We start from the raw sequence: 19,969 nt of genomic DNA on the forward strand, positions 1-19,969 counted from the left end.
ACATGCCCTTGTAAGAAGTACCCCTCCAGCTTTATGTAGGCTCTTTTTAGGTACTGAAAGGCCAAAATAAGATCTCCCCAGAGCCTTCTCCTTTCTAGGGTGAATGACCTCAACTCTCTCAGCCTCATAGGGGAGGTGCTTCAGCCCTTTGATCAACTTCATGGTTTCCTCTGGACCTGCTTGAGCAGGTCCGTGTCCTTCTTATGTTGGGAGCCCCAGAGCTGGACACAGTATTGCAGGTGGGGTCTCAAGAGAGCGGAGTAGAGGAGGAGAATCACCTCCCTTGACCTGCTGGCCACACTTCTCTTGATGCAGCCCAGGATATGGTTGAATTTCTGGGCTGCGAGTGCACATTTCTGGATCATGTCTAGCTTTTCCATCCACTAGTACCACCAAGTCCTTCTCCAGAAGGCTGCTCTCAATCCACTCATCATTGCCCAGCCGGTGTTTGTGCTTGGGTTTGCCCCAACCCATGTGCAGGACCTTCCACTTGGCCTTGTTGAATTTCCTAAGGTTTGCTGGGGCCCACTTCTTAAACCTGTCAGGGTCCCTCTGGGTGGCACATCCCTTCCCTCCAGTGTGTTGACCGCAACACACAGCTTAGTGTCATTGTTGAACTTGCTGAGGGTGCACTCGGTGCCACTGTCCACGTTGCCGACAAAGAGGTTAAACAGGGCTGGTCTCAATATGAACTCCTGAAGAATGCCACTTGTCACTGCTCTCCACTTCGATGTTAAGCTGTTTACTGCAGCTCTTTGAGTGTGATCATCCAGCCAATTCCTTATCCACTGAGTGGTCTGGCCATCAAATCCATGTCTCCAGTTCAAACACAAGGATGTTTGTCATGCTTTAAATCTTGTCTGGCAACCAAACACCGTGCAGCCACTTGCTTACCCTCACACAGGGGATGGGGGATAGAATGGGAGGGGTAAAGGTAGGGAGTGTGGTAGGTTGAGGTAAAAACAGTTTAATAATTGAAATAGAATAAAGCAGTACCAATAATAGTAAGTACAGATGGGTAATGCACAATGCGACTGCTCACCACCCTCTGACTGATACCCACCCCATTCCTGGCTAGCAATCCCCAGATACAAAGAACCTGCAGTCGCAATCACAGAAGTGAGAGAGAACCCCCTCCTTCCTGGCCACCCCTCCTTTTTATACTGAGCATGACATTACCTGATACGCAATACTCCACTGTCCAGTTTGAGTCCGTTGCTCTGGCTGTGCTCCTCCCCAGCTTCTTGTACACCTGCATGCGGACAGAACATGGAGAGTTGGAGACTCCTTGATCTCTTAGCAACAGCTAAAAGCATCAGTGTATTATAAACATTCTTCTCATACCAAAGCCTATACTGAATCCAAAACACAGCACTATTTTAGCTACTAAGAAGAAAAATCAACTCTATCCCATCTGAAGCCAGGATAGATAGTGACAGATAGACAGAGGAGACAGTGCCAAATGCTTTGCAGGTGTCCAGGTAGATGATGATGGTTGTTCTTCCCTTACCCGCCAACACTGTAACCCCGTTGTAGAAGGCCACTCAATTTGTCAGGCATGATTTGCCTTTAGTGAAGCCATGTAGCTGTCGCCAGTCACCTCCATATTTTCCATGTGCCCTAACATAATTTCCAGGAGGATCTGGTCCATGATCTTGGAGGTTAGACTGACTGGCTTGTAGTTTCCCAGGTCTTCCTTTTTTCCACTTTTAAAAATGAATTACTCTGAAGTTGTGGCAATATTACAATTTTTGGTGAGAGAAAAAGTGAGTAACAGAATAAATTATTTTCCTGCAAAAATGATATTTTTATTAAATATATTTTTTGTTCACTGAGATATTCCATTAAAACAGAAGGCAAGTGGTTTCCCATTTCAAATTGTTTGATAACATATCTGTGCACATTAGACATTCCATGAGTCTTAAAATTCTTCCATGATCCTGGAAGTATGTCCTTTTTATTCAGCAGGCATGTTCCCTGCATTATTTTTGTTGTATGTGTCTATATTAGTGAAAAGAAAAAGTATTGTCAGCCTTGAAAAATCAGCAGAGACCTTGTGCAAAATGGTGTTTTAGCGATTTATAAGAGATTAACAGAATTGCTGGCCAAGTCCCTACTGGAAGCACAACCAAGTCAGTCTGATTGTCCATCAGTGATGCATTCAGTTGTGCTGTAGTTACATGACAACACATTGCTGTTTGTTCTATGTGATTTTTGTTGATATAGAGGATGCATAGTCTAGAAGATATCTAGTTTGATACTGGATCTCAATCTCTGAATTTCAAGTTTGTTTTTTGTTGGTTTTTTTTTTTTTTAAGAAGGGAGAAGGAACAAAGCCACCATAATCTGACATTTGACCTGGAAATAGGTCAAGCTGTGATGCAGTGCTGTCTGTGAGAAGACCCGAGATACTAAATTCAGAGTAAAGCAGTGTAGGCAAAATGTTATGCATTAGGCATTATATAAAGTCTGTACGTATGCCAAGTTCTGTAGGTGTGGATTTGCATACAGTTGAAACTCATCCCTCATTTGTTTTCTTGAAGCACTATTTATGTATCTGGCCTCTTCTGTGCTTGTTTCTTACTTACGGGAACCAAGGAAAATAGTAATGTGTGCTCAAAGCTGGATACATCTCAACTTCCTGTTTCCCTTCTATCTTATTAAAAGTATTAAAAAACAGTATCCCAGCTTGGTATTAGTGCTTTATTGGTAGTATAGGTTACATTTCTCATGCCAGTAATGCAATTGTGGAAAATATCTTTAATAATTTATACAGAACTGAACAACTTAAATAAATTGTATTATGTGTAAAATCCTTTCTAAATATTTTTTAATCTGTTACCTAGATTTAAAGTTGTCATCTAACCCTGTAACTGCACAGTGATTTGAATAAGTTACAAAAAACCCCTATTTTTTAGTTCTTGTAATCCTCTGCTGTGTTGTCTCCCGTTTTATAGGTTTTCTGTATAGATGGTAGAGGTGCTTTAACATGAAAAATGCTATTGGAAATACAAGTCTCTTTGCATAAATTAGTAGTACTGTGATAATTAAAACTAATTTTGTCTTCAAAGTAGTTTATGCCATCTTTATCTTTTGTAGCTTTGCTCGTAAAAAACTGATTAGTGAGTTCTACCTTTCCTAATTTGTTTCCTATTAATTTCACTTTCAGTTTTTGCACAGCAAAATTTCTGCAAACACACAGAAGCAAACCCCTTTCTTGCTATGTTTAGGCTCCCTTCCATTAAACTTGAAGCATTTCAGTTCGCTCTAAGTTTTGGGTTTTTTTTTAAATACTTATCTTACCGAAACCTGTCTTTTAATCAGTTATTTTCACAGAGTCATTAATTCAGTTTATGTTTTCTTGTATGATATATCTCTAGTATTCTGATCCTGTTTATTTTTTAAAAATTCTCATTTTGAAAGGCCATATATTTGTTTCCCTCTTCACTGCTACTCTTAGTTAATGCCAGCTCCTTTCATCACCTTCTGTATGCTTATACTTCTGATGCCCTGGATATGCGTGCTGTGTCCCATCTTAATCTCATCAGAGCTGCCTGCCTTCACAGCTCTTTCACAGTTGCCACCCACTAGTGCAGTGACACTCGTTCCTGCAGTCACACCACAGATGTGTACAGCTAGAGTCCTCTGTTCTGGAAATCAGATGTAGTTTTCTGCACAGTCTCCTCCTCTTCTTGGCAGCCCTGAAGATTTAGTCCTCGACACATACCATGATAAAATAGGAATAGAACTGGCCTTAGAGGTGTTTTAATTTCTGTAGTATTCAGCTCCTGAGAGCAGAATGTAAACTGAGCATTCTCTTTCTTGTTGGTTATCTTTGTAAGTAGGGGCAAAGGGACAGGGAGGGATCTTCATGCCTTAGAAAAGGGCATTGGGATTTACTTGGTTAGCACAGTGGAACTATTTTTAATGTCAGTCATCTATCTCTACATTTCTACTCCATATCTCCCCAAGTTCTAGTTCTATCAGAAATAGCTTCTTGAGTAACAGATATTTTTCTGATACAAGTTCTTTTCACAAATGTTTTATACTGTTGTGACAACTAAACAATTTGATGAAACACAGAAAATCCTTTTTACTTCTCCTTTTCTATAGCTTTTCTTTTTTTAAGTCATAGTTTCTGATAAGGAAAAATGATAGTGAAATCCTTCAAAAATGCTGATAAACAAAAACCCCACCCCATGTGTTTAAAGATATTTTCAATCAAAGCTGATTATTGCAATGGGAAATGGAAAATTTATATGAAAGGTTACAAATTAAAATTTACAATTATTTTTTTCCTTTGTAGAAAGGATTTATGTTTAATTCTGCTTAAATTGATTCATGTGCAACAAATTGCTCGAAAATAAGAAATGTGACAGTGTCTTTTTTTTGTAACTTGATGTAGCTTCTTACATACTCTCTGTTAACTGCCTGTATTTTCCACTGGAGTAAGTTTTCTTAACTCTATTTTTAAAAAGAATTTTCCATAAATAGGTGTGCATTTAAATGAAACAGACAGCAAGGCCTCTATTCACAGTAGGGTTTGCAAGAACAGTATTTAATGTGCAAGCATGCATGTGTTATAGACAGGGGCAGAGCTGCATATTTCTGTGACGAGAAGATAAGTAAGTGATGCCAGCCTGTTCCTTCCTAATACAAAACTTTGCAAAGCTCTAAGTTAGAAGCTAATGAGTGTAATCTCTTCTCTAGTTAGGAGCCTGATGTAATTTTTGCTTCCAGGTAAAAGTTGTCTTAAGACATCTTCCTTCTGATGTTACTTTTCTCCTCTATTGTTACTTTTCCCCTTTTTCCACATTCAGAGTCCTTCGTTTTTTATTATGGAGCCTTTTCCAGTGTGCTGCATGCCTCCAGCACATTCTGTCTTCTCTTCACTCTCTGAAGAAGGCATTTGGCCCTATTTTGTTTTTCAAGTACTGTGAAGACGGTAGTTTTTGAGAAGTGAATGAGGTGACAGGAACTGTAGGGAGCACAAGTATTTCAGTAGAACTTCATTTCCTTGACTGCCTATCCTTGTTTTTGCTTGCAGAGAAGAGATTATCTCCTGTGCAATGCCATCTTTGTTTTTGAACAAAAACAGTGTTTGGGACATTCCAGTAGAGCAGCGTCTGAAAGGGCAAAGTTTGGGCTAAAAATAACTTGACGCAAGCCACAGGCTGTACTTTCTTAAGTTGGTGTGTGTTACACTGCTTTGTAATATGAGGCCAGTACTGTTCATGTGTATTTGGGCAGTTTGCCTTCTTGGCATTGCCAAACAGTTCATAAGGAGAAGAAAAAAAGAAAAAGGAAGCAGAGGGCAAGCAGTCTAATGGTGCTCTGTGCTTCCTCTAATGTCTGATTCGAGGGGTAAAGGTTCCCACTGTATTTATTTTGAATGACTGCTAAGAGAAGTTTGTATTCTTTATGTATTTGTTTAGATTTTTCTTAGAGTCCTTTGGATTTTTGTAGTGGATTTATATGCTATCTCTATATAAATACTTATTTTGTTTTCACAGTCTATTGATGGCTTGCATGAAAAAGGAATGGTTGAAGACGTTCATTGTGGCTCCATGAAGAGTATGCGACCTCCTCACCCTGGAATGGGCCCACCTCAGAGTCCAATGGACCAGCATAGCCAAGGTTTATACATACTGTGCATGCTGTGTAAATTTGGGTCCCCTTTGTTCCACAAAGAGTCAATAGTTCCATGAAACAGATTTCCAGTTGTTTCCTTTAAGCTTTATTTAGAAAGTCTGAACTGATATCATAAGGCGAGGTGAATAACTGAATCGCTTTGCTTTATGGAGTGTCCATCAGTCATCTATTGAAAAAAAGATAAGGTTCAAGTCTGTGGCTGGGGCAAGTAATTCGACTAAGTCTGTTACAGATTTCAGTTCATGTCTTAAAAAAACCCACACCTAATTCTTCCCTGTCATGTGGCTATTGTAAATATAAATGCATTAGAATATGATTTATTTTAATCCTGAGGCTAAGGAATGATAAGAGAGAAGAACCTAAGCAAACCTGGAAAACCCTCTTTAGTATCTATAATGTTTGGTCAAGGTCTGATCAAAATTATTTCTGGATTTTTTTATGCCAGAAAATAGAAACTCTTTTTACCACATTGCTACATGCCTACCATGTGTCCCTTAGTTAGCAAAATAAGAGGATGTGCATTCTGTAAGCAGCTCAGTATGTTGGAGATTTAACTGGTAACACTTGCTAATATTAATTAGTTCAGCAGATATGACTTTGTATATCGCATAATTAATTATGTTACAGCAACACCTGAAGAATCCCAGCTGCAAGCAGGGTCCTGGTTTGACACACTGTACAGATCTATTAAGAGATGGTCCCTGTTTGATGTATTTACATGTTTATTACATAGGATAAGAGAAATGCTGGAAGGAGAATACAGGTACAGATCAGCAAAATGACTCAGCCTGAACTGTATTGTGACTTTTCAGTGGGCTGTGACTGAAACCCTAAGCTATAATTTGTCAGCTGAATCCCTTTCTGGGACCTTGCATATGAGAAAGTACTGTTTTTCCATTGCACCTTTCAATATCAGTTAAGTAAAATAGAACTTACTTTGCAGGGACAAGTTCTCCATCAGTTAAAACTTTTCCACTGGTTTCAAGGAGATGCAAGCACAATCATCTGAGAACAAAATTTTACCAGAATTTGCATTCAAAGACATTTTTTGGTTTGTAATGAACTTTTTCCTTAAATGAGCAGACCGTTTAGTCTGAAGATGAAGATAGGTCCAAGTGAAACATAACATGATCAAAATATGAGAGTGTAATTTGCAAATTTTTCAAATACAAGTAGCTCTGAGTTGTTTTCTTCTTTCCCGTGCTGGCTGAGATCAGACTTCCAGGTTGTGTTGCTGTGCAAAAGGATGATTGTATTAGTAGCAGCTGTGGAACGCTTAAGACTACAGATCCCTGCTGTCTTTTGGGTGTGTATTGGCAGCTGTTGCAAGATAAACAGAGAATACTGGAGTTCTAATGTAAGCAGGCTTTTAAAAGAAATGGTTAAAATCCCCTCGTTCTAATTTATTAAATACTGTCCTTGATATTAATGCGTGTTTTAGCTTTCTTTGCCTCCATGTCTCCTTTTTTTCTTCTTACATAATTATCTTTTCACAAAAAATGGTGATGGCACTTGAGTCTATTCTGATATGTGGGGGAAAGTCCTATCTGATAACTTTGCACTTTCTCCCCCTTAGTGTACATATCCAAGATACAAAACCAAGTTTCTTAATAGTCTTTCAACCTATTGGATACTTTTAGTCTCATTTACCATGAGATTAGAGTCTTGTAAAACAGTTGTGTTTCTACAAGTTTTGTGGAAATAGACAATGTGGTAAAAGAGGGTGATCTTACCCATGGCCACATTCATGGGGAGAGGACAGTACAAGTTCTCAGAGAACCCATGGAAAGATGCATGGTAAATCTTCTAATCGTGACAAAATCTTCAGTTGCAATTGGTACATTGTTAGAAAGCAAGATTCACCAACATTCATTTTCTTACAGATTTTTGGATGTCTGATGGTTGAGTTTATGTTGCAGTTGTGTACAATTTTTAATGATATCTATGTCAAATAGAAATTACATCATTAGTTCTAGATCTGTTTTTTCCATGGCTTATTGTTTGTAGGCCTCAAACTGAAGTAGACGAATATGCGCTAATTAATGTTACTATTTTTGGATGTTTGGTGGAAAGTTGCTGAAAACATTCAAAATCCTAGGGAATGGATGACCCTAAACTTCTGCCATTAGTTTGAAAGTGTAAGCAGAATCACCATGTATCAGTTAAATGTCGTCTACTCTAGCACTGGGTCTAGGTAAAATCAAAGAATGTTGTCTTTGAATTCCGTATGACCCTGTCTACAATTCAGTCCATTGAGAGTAGTTTTATGAAAGAATCATAGTATGGTTTGGGTTGGAAGGGACCTTAAAGATCATCTAGTTCCAACTTTCTGCAATAAGCAGGGAGTTCTTCAACTAGATGAGGTTGCTCAAAGCTGTGTCCAACCAGACCTTGAATGTTTCCAGGGATGGGGCATCTACAGTGACTCAGGGCAACCTGTTCCAGTGTTTGATCAACCACATTGTAAAAAATGTCTTTGTTGTATCTTGTCTGAATCTACCCTCTTTTAGTTTAAAACAATTATGCCTTGTCCTACCACTACATGCCCTATTAAAAAGTCGCTCTCCATCTTTCTTCTAAGCCCCCCCTTAAATCTTAAAAGGCCAAATAAAGTCTCCCCAGAGCCTTCTCTTCTCTTCTCTAGGCTGAATGACCCCAACTGTCCCAGCCTGTCCTCACAGGGGAGGTGCTCCAGCCCCCTGATCATCTTTGTGGCCTCCTCTGTACCTGCTTGGGCAGGTCCATGTCCTTCTTACGTTGGGGGCCCCAGAGCTGGACACAGCACTGCAGGTGGGGTCTCATGAGAGCAGAGTAGAGGGGGAGAATTACCTCCCTTGGCCACACTTCTGATGTAGCCCAGGATATGGTTGTCTTTCTGGGCTGCAAACACACATTGCAGTGTAGTTGGGAACTGTTATTGTTGGGTTGATGGTTGGACTGGATGATCTTCAAGGTCTTTTCCAACTAGACAATTCTGTGATTGCCAGCTCACAGTCATGTTTTCATCCACTGCTGCTCCTAAATTATTCTCTGTAGGCCTTCTCTCAATCCATTAATCTCCCAGTCTGTACTGATCTTGGGGATTGCCCCAGCCCATGTACAGGACCTTGCACTTGGCTTTGTTGAACCTGATGAGGTTCACATGGACCCACTTCTTGAGCTTGTTCAGATCCCTCTGAATGGCATAAAGTCAGCATTGTCAAACAAATTTACTGTTCTTTTTGTGAAGATAATAAGCTGAATTGATTTATTTAAGTGCACACAGGTGTGGTACAGCACTTAGTGCAGTACAGTATTTGTACAATCATCAGGAAAATGGATCCTGGCCCAAGTGTGGGGTTTCTCTTTGTATCATTAAAGCCAGTAGTAGTAATGACAGACGTAACTTTGTCTGCCTGATAGTTATAAAAGGTGCCTGACTCGTTACTGTATGATTTTCTGATTTAGGAGAAACATAACACTAAGTAAAATCACTATAACCTGTATTAATTATATTATATAGTTAAAACTAACTGTACATGGAAGATGATCATCCAGTGATGGATTTTTCTGGTTAAGTCTTGTGGGACTCTGTTTTGGTTCAGTGCTGTTCAATGTATTCATCAGTGATCTGGAAAAAAGTGTAAAATTGGCGTCAATAGCATTTGCAGATAGCACAGAGGTTTAGCAGTAAATAACAAAGAAGTTGGTTACAAAATCAGGATGCTCAGTAGAATGTGCTTATTTCTCTAGCACTGATTTTAGCACAGCCAACAGCAGCATTGTATGTCAAGAAGCAAAGTAGTTTGTTGTGTAGGTGATATGAGACTGTATCATACAAAGCAGAAAGACTGAAAAGAATTTTGGTTATTCTGGCAGACTTAAATGTGTATTGCCATATACAGTGTTTGCATCCATGACATGGAATGTACTACCTGCCTATAGAAGCAGAGGCGTGTTAATGGAGGAGTTGTATCACCTTTTCTAATGAATTAGCTGGAGGCTGTACTGTAGTATTGTATTCCATTCTAGTATCTACAGTCCAGAAAGATGTTGAGAAATGTTTAAGGTAGCATCAAATGTTTGAAGCACCTTGTGTGAGGAGAGGCTGAGTGAGCTGCAACTGCATAACCTGAAAAAGAGAAGGCTTGGAAATACCTGATGGCACAGGGTGATGAAGAGGGAGCCAGACTCTTTGCAGTGATTATCAGTGGCAGGAGACAGTTGGCACATATTGAAACACATGAAATTCCATTGGAACATAAGAAAATATGCTTTTACTGTAAATGTGGCTGAGCAGTACAGTAGGTTGCCCAGAGAGGTTGTCTAGTTGCCATTCATAGTCAAAACCCAACTGGACATGTTGCTGGGCAGCCTGCTGTAGCTGACCCTGTTTGAGCAGGGGGTTGGACTAGATGATCTTGAGGAGTCCCTTCCAACCTTAATGATTCTGTGATTCCGTGTAATTGTGCCTTATTTAGAAGACAACTAAAGGAATGATTTGAAACTTGGAATACTTGTTTCTTTTTTTCTGGATAATGTTGAACTCCAATTTGTATTCTCTTCTAGAGAGAATTAAAAGATGATTTGATCATTTCGCACATTCCTAGGTGGTAGAAAGGCTTGTAATAGATGGATCCTATATCTTTTTTAAAAAAAAATAAAGGTGAATTTTGGTACCTACAAATGTAAATTAGGTGAATTCAGACTGTATTAATTATCTGCATCTTACTTAATGAATATAATTAACCTTTGGGACAAGGATTACCAAGGTATTTGTGGTAGATTTTGTGTCACGTGAAATTTAATTCAACACTGGATGTCTTTCTCATCTATTCCACAGACCAAAGGGAGATCTTTTAAAAGAGGCTAAGAGTCTGTGTACTGTTCTAGATCTGTTAGGTATACTGTTGTACCAGTAATGGTCCCTTACTGCCAGAAATCTGTGAACCTGGAAACAGCCTCCAGGATTCTGAGAACAACTGGTAAGATAGAGGAGGAAATAGTGTTTTATTTGAGAATGAGAAGATGGATAGTCTTCATAAAATGATGCTGTTCTTAGACCTCTGAGTAGAACAGTTATGATAAATGCATAGGCAGTAGTCCTGTATGCAGTTTATAGTTGGAACTGATTACAAAATGAGATTTCATTTAAACGTTAAATGTTCCAGTAGCAGTCTTTTTAGTAATTGTTTTAAAGAAGATCTTGCAAAAGAGTGTCTCTAAATACAAAAGCAGGAATTTTTATAAAATACGTGCTTATGAATGTTGATGATAAAGTAGAAGTAAATTGGTGAACTGCACATGCAGTTGTAGATATAATGTATGTAAATCAAATGTGCAGTTGTGAATGAACAATCTTGAAATAAAGACCACTGAACTTACAAAGAGCAAACCGTTACCAAATTTTCGAAGTCATAATTCTTACAGTCTGCATTAAGAAATAATTCACTGATCCTTACTTTGATGAACAAATCAGAAACATTTGTAAGCTTAATCTGCAAGAACTTTGTCATTTTGCTCATAAATGCCTATTTGCTACCTGAATGCCAGTTACTGTTCTGAAATTTTTGCATTTTTTAAAACTGAAAATAATTACTAAAATAGGGTATGCAACTTTATTATTTAGAGTCTGGATTTTTTTTATCTTGGTGCTCAGTGGGATGCTAGTGATGCAGAAATAATCTGTTACTAGCTCAGACAGATTGTCATATTTTTATTGCAGACATACTGAAACAGAATGGTTTTCAGAAGTCTTACATTAAGTTACAGGGAAAAATATTCTGAACTGCTATCTTTCTCCTCAACAGTTACTCCTTTCCCCTCTTGTTGCCAAACTGGAGAAAGGGTAACATTCCTGACTATTTCTGGTGACTGATTTTCTTTTCTTGAATTTACACACAATGATGTCCCTAATTAGTCTTAATACTTTTCATTCTTATAGGTTAAATGAAAGAAAAATTCATTTCTCCAACTTCATATTTAGCTGTTTAAATAGTAATCTTACTACGCTTTGCTGAATTTGAATAGTGTTAGAAATGCCTTGAGCCTCTGTGAATAAATGGTGCTGAAAAACTCAGTATTGATATTAGAAGTATGAAATTTACTGTAAATTGTTAAGGTACTAAACAAAGTTACATAGAAGATGAAAATTATGTTTAGATTTGACTTTGTAAGAAGAAAGAGGAGAAATTGCAAAGACAAACCAAATATTTGTATAAAATAAAGTATTTGTTATTAGAAAGATTTCATAAAAAGATATAAATGGCCTGAAAAAATTTATGTGTCTTTCTGGGATTTGAAACAAATGCTGTTACTATGATACAGCAGTGAAATACAGACCAGTTTGAACAGTTCGGCTGTCTTTGCTTGCTATTTGCAAGTGGAAATGAAAGCACTGCAGGGATTTAAGGTTCTGGGACTTGATCTGTATGTAGTTTTAATTATCATGCAGTATTTGTTGAACTTCTTATAAAGATACACCGGTTAAGTTTAACTTAGAAAATTCACTGGGTTACTCCAACTTCACAGTGTTCATTGTCCCTACTGTTCTTAAATTAGCTCCATGTGCTTTTCTGATTTTTTCAGCCTTTTAAAGACGAGAAAATATCTGTCACCTTATCCGTCTGCCTGTCAGAATAAGGCCTCTCAACAGTTTATTTCTACAGTTCAAGCTTTAAATAACTTGCACACATGTGGCCTCTCTTTGTTGAGAGTTTCACAAGAACTGGTGTTAACCTTGGCCACACTGCTGACAAGGAAATACTATATTTTGCATATCTTAAGAAAGTTTGTAGCTTTGGTCGATTTTGCACTGTGTTCCAAGATGTTATCCTTTCCTATTGTTTATTGTGGGCATGCCCTTGATGCCTTATTTTTTTTTAAAAAATGACTTTAATTGATGGTTGAAGTGATAGTTAACATAAATGAGTTACACAACTACATTTCTTCAATCATATGTATATCTTCCTAATTCAAAATTTCACTTACACTCACATTTTTGATAAAAATATACTATTCTGTAAATTTTAGCAGAAAGATTTGACACATGATCCTCAGACACTTTAATTGTTTAAGTCTTCTTAATTTTTAGTGGGGCAGTCAAGACTTCTGTTGAATGTTCCAGTGCTTGGACTGGTAAAACCTTGACTTCTTCTATCTAATACTTGTTAACTAGGATTGAGAATTCATATGTGTTCCTCCATTAATTATAGCATTAAAAATGCTGAAAAAGATCTTGCAATTTTTAGCTCTCTGGTTCTTCAGCTTTAAAACAGATGAGGAAAATGTTCTTTACTTCTGTTCACTAAAGTGAAATTAAAAGCAATTAGAGCAGAAACTTCTTATATAGTTTGTCCTCCCAAAATACTTGTGTGTAAAGTGTTAGAACTAGGATTTCTTCTAGTGTCAATACTGTAAAGAATATACATTGTTTATGATATGTTTGTCATCTATTTCTGTTGAACAAGTTGATAGCAAAGTGGGATGAAAAGAGTGTTGCTAATTATGCATACAGTTAAGAAAGCAGTGCTTTTTAACTGCTGAAAACTTGTTCTGTTACACACTACCACCCACTGAAGGATTATGGAGAAAACAAAGCCAGAATCTCTTCAGAGGGCCATAGCAAAACCAAAAAAAGTAATGGTCACAAGTTATATAACTGTAATTCTTATGAGTCTTAAGGGAAAGAAAATTCCCCATGAGAGTGATTAAGAATCACTATAATTAGAGATTTTTCAGAACTCACCTAGATTAGACTTGGAGAAACCTGATAAAGCTTTGGAATCACCACAGTTTTAAATGGTGCGTTGGGCTGTTTAGTCTCCCTTTACTGGTTTTGAGTCTCTTCTGCTTTGTGCATTTTTCAGGACTAAAAGTTGCCTATTGACTTTTGTCAGCACATAGACCTCTTCTGTTCTGAGTGTTCTCCAACCTTATCAGTTAGTGTTTTTGCCATCTTCCATTCTGAAGGTTAAATTAAACACAATGGTTTATGCAGAATAGAAAACAAAGTTTTCTGTGGAAAATCTAGAGGAAGGGGTACTTGGCAGTTCATCAGTTAACAATTAATGAGCTAGATGATGAATACTTATTGTGAAAATTCATGTGTGCCACAGAAAAATGCATTTGAAGTGCTTAATAGCAGATGAAAGCATGTTTGCAAAGTTCAGAAAGATCTTTGCCTATATATTAAACATTCCTATGGCCTGTGTCTGTCATTTTTTCTCTTTTATGACATGCTGGTTAAACTCAATCTTCGTGAGTCTTCATGTGTCCTTACTTATAAGGAGCCTATGTGCACATGCTTACCTGTATTAGAGTATGTGTAATAAGGTAGGAAAAAAGCAAGTGGTATAGAAACTTGTGGTGGTTTAGGCCCTGCCAGGACCCAAGACCATGCCGCCATTGTCTCTCTCTCACCCTCGGACTGGAGGGGCAATTAGGGAGATAAAAACCCCAGGGTTGAGATGAGGAAAAATTTAATGCAACAGTGTAAATTAATAAACTGAACAACAACAACAGCGATAGCAAAACAATAAACGGTAATAACGGTATACAGTACAAAAAATATACAGAGATATACTGCAGGAGACACAGAAGCACCCTTGCACGTGCTCTCTGGGACAAAAGCCACACAGAAACTGTTCCCGTGCTCTGACACCTGGACCTGACGTCATCATGGTATCGAATAACCCATCTGAAGCCCCCTCCCCACTACTGGGGAAACTTATCCCTATCCTAGCTGAACCAGGACAAAACTTTATTAGGACAAGCTTGTGACTGTGTATTGTCAAACTGCTAAATCTTCTGAAAGTTTTCAAACTTAAAAAGGAAAATTTCCATATAGCAACACAAAATTTAGGTTCTGTAAATGCCACATTTTAGAACCTTTACAGGAAGTTTGAATGGCTTTTGTTCTTTCATGAGATATTTTATTGTAATTTTGTTTTCATTCTTACTCTAATCAACCCTAGTTTCCTATTGACAAGAATTCTAATGCATAGGGCTTTGCAGGAGAGAGAAAGTGTGAGTAATATATATCTAGAAAGCTCAAAAAATGCCTTACCCTGAAAACTCCTCTCTGCAAAATGTAGTCACAGACTTGCAGCTGAAACTGTCAAGACTAAAACCAGGTGCTCAATATCTCACAGCTCGGTTTTAGATTTTTATACTTCAGATGGATTTGAAAATCCTGTGTTTGAAATCTATCAGTGATTAAGGAACACATAACTTGGACAATATAACTTGAGGTGGGAGGGGAAGAAACCTGTCTTTGAAAGGCAGTTTTGAAAATGTAATTCAAAGTAGGTGTGCTATTTAAAATAAATTCTGAGATTTAGAAATCTAATAGTAATGGACGAACATTGCGATAAGCCCCATTTTATAGTGTAAAACAATAATGCAGTTGTATATTTGGGGTTTTGCTGTGGTATAGTCGTTGTTCTTTTAAATCAGTGTCCTTAGCAAGAAGGATTTGTAGCTCCTCCTCTTTTCTTAAAAGAATAAAATGAGGCAAAAGTAAGTTAATGGAAGAAGATGAATAAGTGGAGTAAACTTACATTTATTTATCATCGCTTTTATCACCACAAAATATGTATAAACAGTTTTTATATTGACCAAGTAAATAACTTTGGTAGTTTTAACTTTTTAAGGTCTCTTTCTCCCTCACCTCACTTCCCTATTTTTCTTTTGAACAGCTTAGTTTTACTTCTTCTCCCTAGAGTCTTCTTTTCCTGTCATCTTCTTTAGTTACAAGATTGAACTCAGTCTGTTTCTATCTTTTCTGGTCTTTTCCCATCACAAAGTCATTTTTCCCTACTGTACTTCTACGTACTTTTCCTTTTTTAGAAGAGATGAAATCCTCTTGTCTTTGTCCTTTATCTCAGACATTTACAACCTTTAATTTATTGTAGAATATTTTTATCTCCAGATCTCAGCATTGGTGAACTTTCAGTTCTTTAGCACTCTCATTTTTTCATTTGCATAAGTTCTAGTCACTTATAGCTGCTGTCATCTCAGAATTGAGATTTTGACTATGTTGCCCTTACTGAAGGGCCAGTAAGAACAGTGACGCTACAGAGAGGGCAAAATTACTTGCTTTTGTGATCTGGACTTTGTATATGTGAAACTGATGTAGTTTCACTTCAAAGTGTCAGGAAGAGTGAAGGAAGAGTAGATTTGGTGTCACAGAACCATAAACCGTGGCATGAATTTTGGAGTTCGCTCATCTGTGGCCTGCTAAAGAATATGGAAGTGAGCCAGAAGATTGCTTGATATTTTTTAGTTTTCTTAGGCTTTTCAAATTGATAAGAGCATTATTTGTGCTCCACAATACCGGAGAGAAGTGAGTAAATATCATTATCTCTTTTTCACTCTTGGTGGACATCTTTAAAATCAAGCTGTCTGTTGTGTACTACCTGAAAGATTGCTCTCTGTATTTTTACTCTGACATGCTACATATTCTTGGAAATCTAACCAGAAATCTATGCCATCTCTTTTCATGGATGCATTGTGAATCTCAAGGAAATATGTATTAAGTGTAATTAAAATTCAAACTTAAAACCACTGCATTTGCAAGTGCTATAGTAAGATACAAGCACTGTTTGCTTCAGAGCTGTGCTTGCTCTCCTGGAACTTTACAGAGTAATTCAGTCTTCAGCAGCTTCTTCAGAAGGTGATTTTTGTGCTTGCAGTTAATGTTCCAAGTTCTTGAGCAAGCAGGTGGTGAAAGATATTGAACATTTGTCTAGCTCAAACCTTTAATCTCTATAAATTAAAGAGCAGTTTTATAGAAATTGGAATACCATCTGTTTCTATTTCTGTACGTTGTTGAGTTTTGGCAAAGAGGGCCTGTATGAGTGAATGGGTATTCCTTGATGTGTGTGCCTCAAAAGAAAATTATAATATTAAGTGTAAAATAGACAGACTTCACTTTATGTATTCCACAATGGAATATTTGTCCAGCATTCTAGTGAAATAGTACCACATCCTAATGCTTTTATATTGTATTTCACGTTTTAGTTTGTCTTACTCCAAATATGAAGGTAATTGTTATTTTTAGGAATTATTGGACAATACAATCATAGTTCTTCTCAAAGAATAGCTCCTGAGACTATCTTGATGTCCCTGGGAACTTCAGATTGAAATTTTGATCTTGCAGAAAATACTACAGCTATCTTGACTTGAGAGAGACATTTTTTCTTTCTGTGTACTGTTAAAGAAATTGATGGAGTTTAGATTTGACTAACCAGAGAGTTAAGTTTGTGATCCTCTTACTTGTTCTAGGTTATATGTCTCCACACCCATCTCCATTAGGAGCACCAGAGCATGTGTCCAGTCCGATGTCTGGAGGAGGTCCAACTCCACCCCAGATGACTCCCAGCCAGCCAGGACCCATTATACCAGGAGACCCACAAGTTATGAATCAACCTAACAGAGGTCCTTCCCCTTTCAGCCCTGTACAGCTGCATCAGCTGCGGGCTCAGATTCTAGCATACAAAATGTTAGCTAGAGGTCAGCCATTACCAGAAAATCTCCAGCTTGCTGTTCAGGGCAAGAGGACCCTGCCTGGCATTCAACAGCAGCAGCCTCCCAGTGCCTTCAACAGACAGTCTGGTAAGTGAATCTAGGCCTTGTGTCATTGTGCAGGTAATTATTGAAATTCTACCTGTGGAAAATTAAGAAGTGGATTCTGTGCAGCGCTATAATTTGGGACTATTTTGGCATCTGTGTGAACAGCAGCCTTTGGTTTTAAGCTAGAGCAAGTTCATAAAACACCACTATTATTAATAGGATATTGTCAAAACTGAAATAAAAGTGATTTCACTGTGCGTTACTGTGTCTGCCCTGATTATGCTTGATTTTTTTTGAATGTTAATCATACTATTCGTTGCAATTTTAATATTTTTCTTAGAGTGAATTTTCAGTCTTTTTTGCTATGCAGAAAAGTAGATTAAAAAATCTGGAGCAAATCGACTCATTATTTAAGCGGTTGAAAGTAAAACAAACCATGTATTATGTGCTTTCAAGTGAAAAACATAAGGAAAAGAAAATGTTCTTATTTTTTTTCTCCGAATGATAATAGATGTTACAATGCAGTAAGCAAGTGCATTTTAGTCCTAAGAAAACTGTGTTACATTAAATGCTCTGCACCTGTTTGCCTCTGTACACTTCTATTACTGAGTTTGCATTAGAAATTGAGGATTAAGATGATACTATTTTCTTTTTAATAGTGACTCTAATAATTTCACTGGTCAATTCATTTCTGTGGCTATGGCTTTGCTACCAAGGAAGGTTTTTTTTTTTAGGAGACGTGATTTTAATATGCTTCATTATATATATATTTTTTCACAATAAGATCTACTTAAATCCGTATTTAATGAATAAAAACACTACTTGCCTGAACAGACTAGCATGCTAGAAAGCAGAATAATTTTTGAAAACTTGAAAATGCTTTGTTTCTTAATAAGTTTCTTTCTCAAATTACAGGTATTGGGTTACATACAATGAGTGGCACTGCAACTGGACCAGGGCCTGCTCCAGGTATGCCTGGACATACAGCTGCCCTTACCTCTAAAACGTGGACTGAAGGTATAGTCGAGTATAATGCTCATTTTTTGGCGTGTACACAGTGTGGGTAGAGTTTGGGGAAAAGATGTAGGGAGAAAAAAATGGAAGGTAAGGAGGCATTCAGAAAAAGTGTAACCTTTACTATGCCTAGGACTTGAATCAAGGAGAGTCTAACCATTTATTAATCCATAAATGACTCTACACATGAAATTACTGCAATTGTTAGGCAGCCTGAACGTGAAGCACCTTTTTACAATCAGAATGAAATATGTAAGCTGAGGGACAGCCATAAAATCTGTTTAGTAAGTTATATTCTGAGCATGCTTAATTGCAGCAAGCTTGTCTTTCAACTATAGTCTTTGCTACTATAAACAAAAGTTTTCAAACCATGGTAGAACTACATTGCCTTTTTTTTTTTTAATTTTATTTGCATTGCTTTGAAAGTTCAGTGTAGACTTTGAGATCTAATGAACAGTGTAGTTTTTTTCCCCTGCATGATAGTCAGGTTTTGAACCAAATCATTCAGATTTGGATTTACAGGATGATTGTATTGTTTGAAAGTAGAGTGGAAGAAGTGTTGTATTGAAAAGAATGAGAAATCCCTAGTAATGTATTTTGTTTAAAGTTTTGGGGTTTTTTTGAGAGAGATTAAAAAATAAATACAATATTGCAGGATTGCGAATAACGTGCTTATCATACAATAGAAATGTTATATTCTGTTGTTGCTTGTGGGTGAATCTGGGGACAGTGATGGCTCCACGTTAGGTGGTGTCATAAAACTTCTGTGTCATTAGTCAGCTACTTAGAAGAACATTAAAAAATGTTAAATACCAGTATGTAACCAGATGTAGAATTGCTTTTCTTGGAATACTCCCAATGAATACTTAGAATTTATGTGGGTTAATATAGAGAGGGAAAAGTGTTTCTTGAGAGGTTATATGTATGAGTTTACCAGGTATGGTGCCTTCTAGTTCAAATGCTGCTAAAAAATTCTGGCAGGTATACAGAATTGCTAGATGGATTGTTTTATCTAAAAAATACAGTATGTCATAATAATATGTTTATCCTGTTTAACTACAGGCTTCTTACTGCTTGTCTTTTTTCATTGTTTTTTTTGTAATAAGAAAAAATTTGTTTGCCCTTGCTGTGTCTGTTTGGAGGTTTTATTTGATGTGTTTTTACAGATTGTGCTTATTTCTTTAAATTTATTTTTCATTCATTACACATTTGTTAGTGGCAGTGTTTGCCTTTACAGTTCAATTTGAATGATTCACTAAAAGCTGAGCCTACACAGAGGCTGTTGGTGGGCTGGGCTTTCTTTCTTTCTTTAATTTTTATAAACTGAAATGTAGTGTTGCTAAATACAAAATCTACAGCTTGTGCTCAGGTTCCTTTTCTGGAGTTTGATGCAGATGTGTGAATGACAGACAGATGGTGATCTCTGAAGGAATCTTTTTATGTAAATATCAGGATATTGGGGTTGAATTAAGGTTGATTACAAGATTGCAGGTGTACTTTGTAATTGTTTTACCTAGCATTAAATTACTATGACTCCTCAGACAATTAAGTGACATCTTTATGGTTGCAATTTAAATTGTCAGTGACAATTTTTGAACATCTGAATGCATGGGTATCTTGTCATAATAGCATACTGAAATCTATGACCCTTAGCGTCTGTAAATGGCAGGTACTATTTTCATGTTAACTGAGGTGTTAATTTTCAAGACTATTAGAATGCTGTAAGAGAAAACAGTAATTGAATTCCTGG

General features: G+C 37.2%; 1 protein-coding gene across 1 annotated transcript in view; it reads left to right on the top strand.

The window, feature by feature from the left end:
* Positions 1–19,969, top strand: part of SMARCA2 (SWI/SNF related, matrix associated, actin dependent regulator of chromatin, subfamily a, member 2) — a 109,630-nt gene that overhangs the window by 3,738 nt on the left and 85,923 nt on the right. Inside the window, exons 2-4 of the mRNA XM_026866823.1 lie at positions 5,514–5,637; positions 16,918–17,247; positions 18,121–18,222. Coding sequence (XP_026722624.1) covers positions 5,514–5,637; positions 16,918–17,247; positions 18,121–18,222 — 556 coding nt within the window. The remainder of the gene's footprint in view (positions 1–5,513; positions 5,638–16,917; positions 17,248–18,120; positions 18,223–19,969) is intronic.

Source organism: Athene cunicularia (assembly GCF_003259725.1).
Source record: "Athene cunicularia isolate RWA chromosome Z unlocalized genomic scaffold, athCun1 chrZ_part4, whole genome shotgun sequence".
Classification (NCBI taxonomy): Eukaryota; Metazoa; Chordata; class Aves; order Strigiformes; family Strigidae; genus Athene; species Athene cunicularia.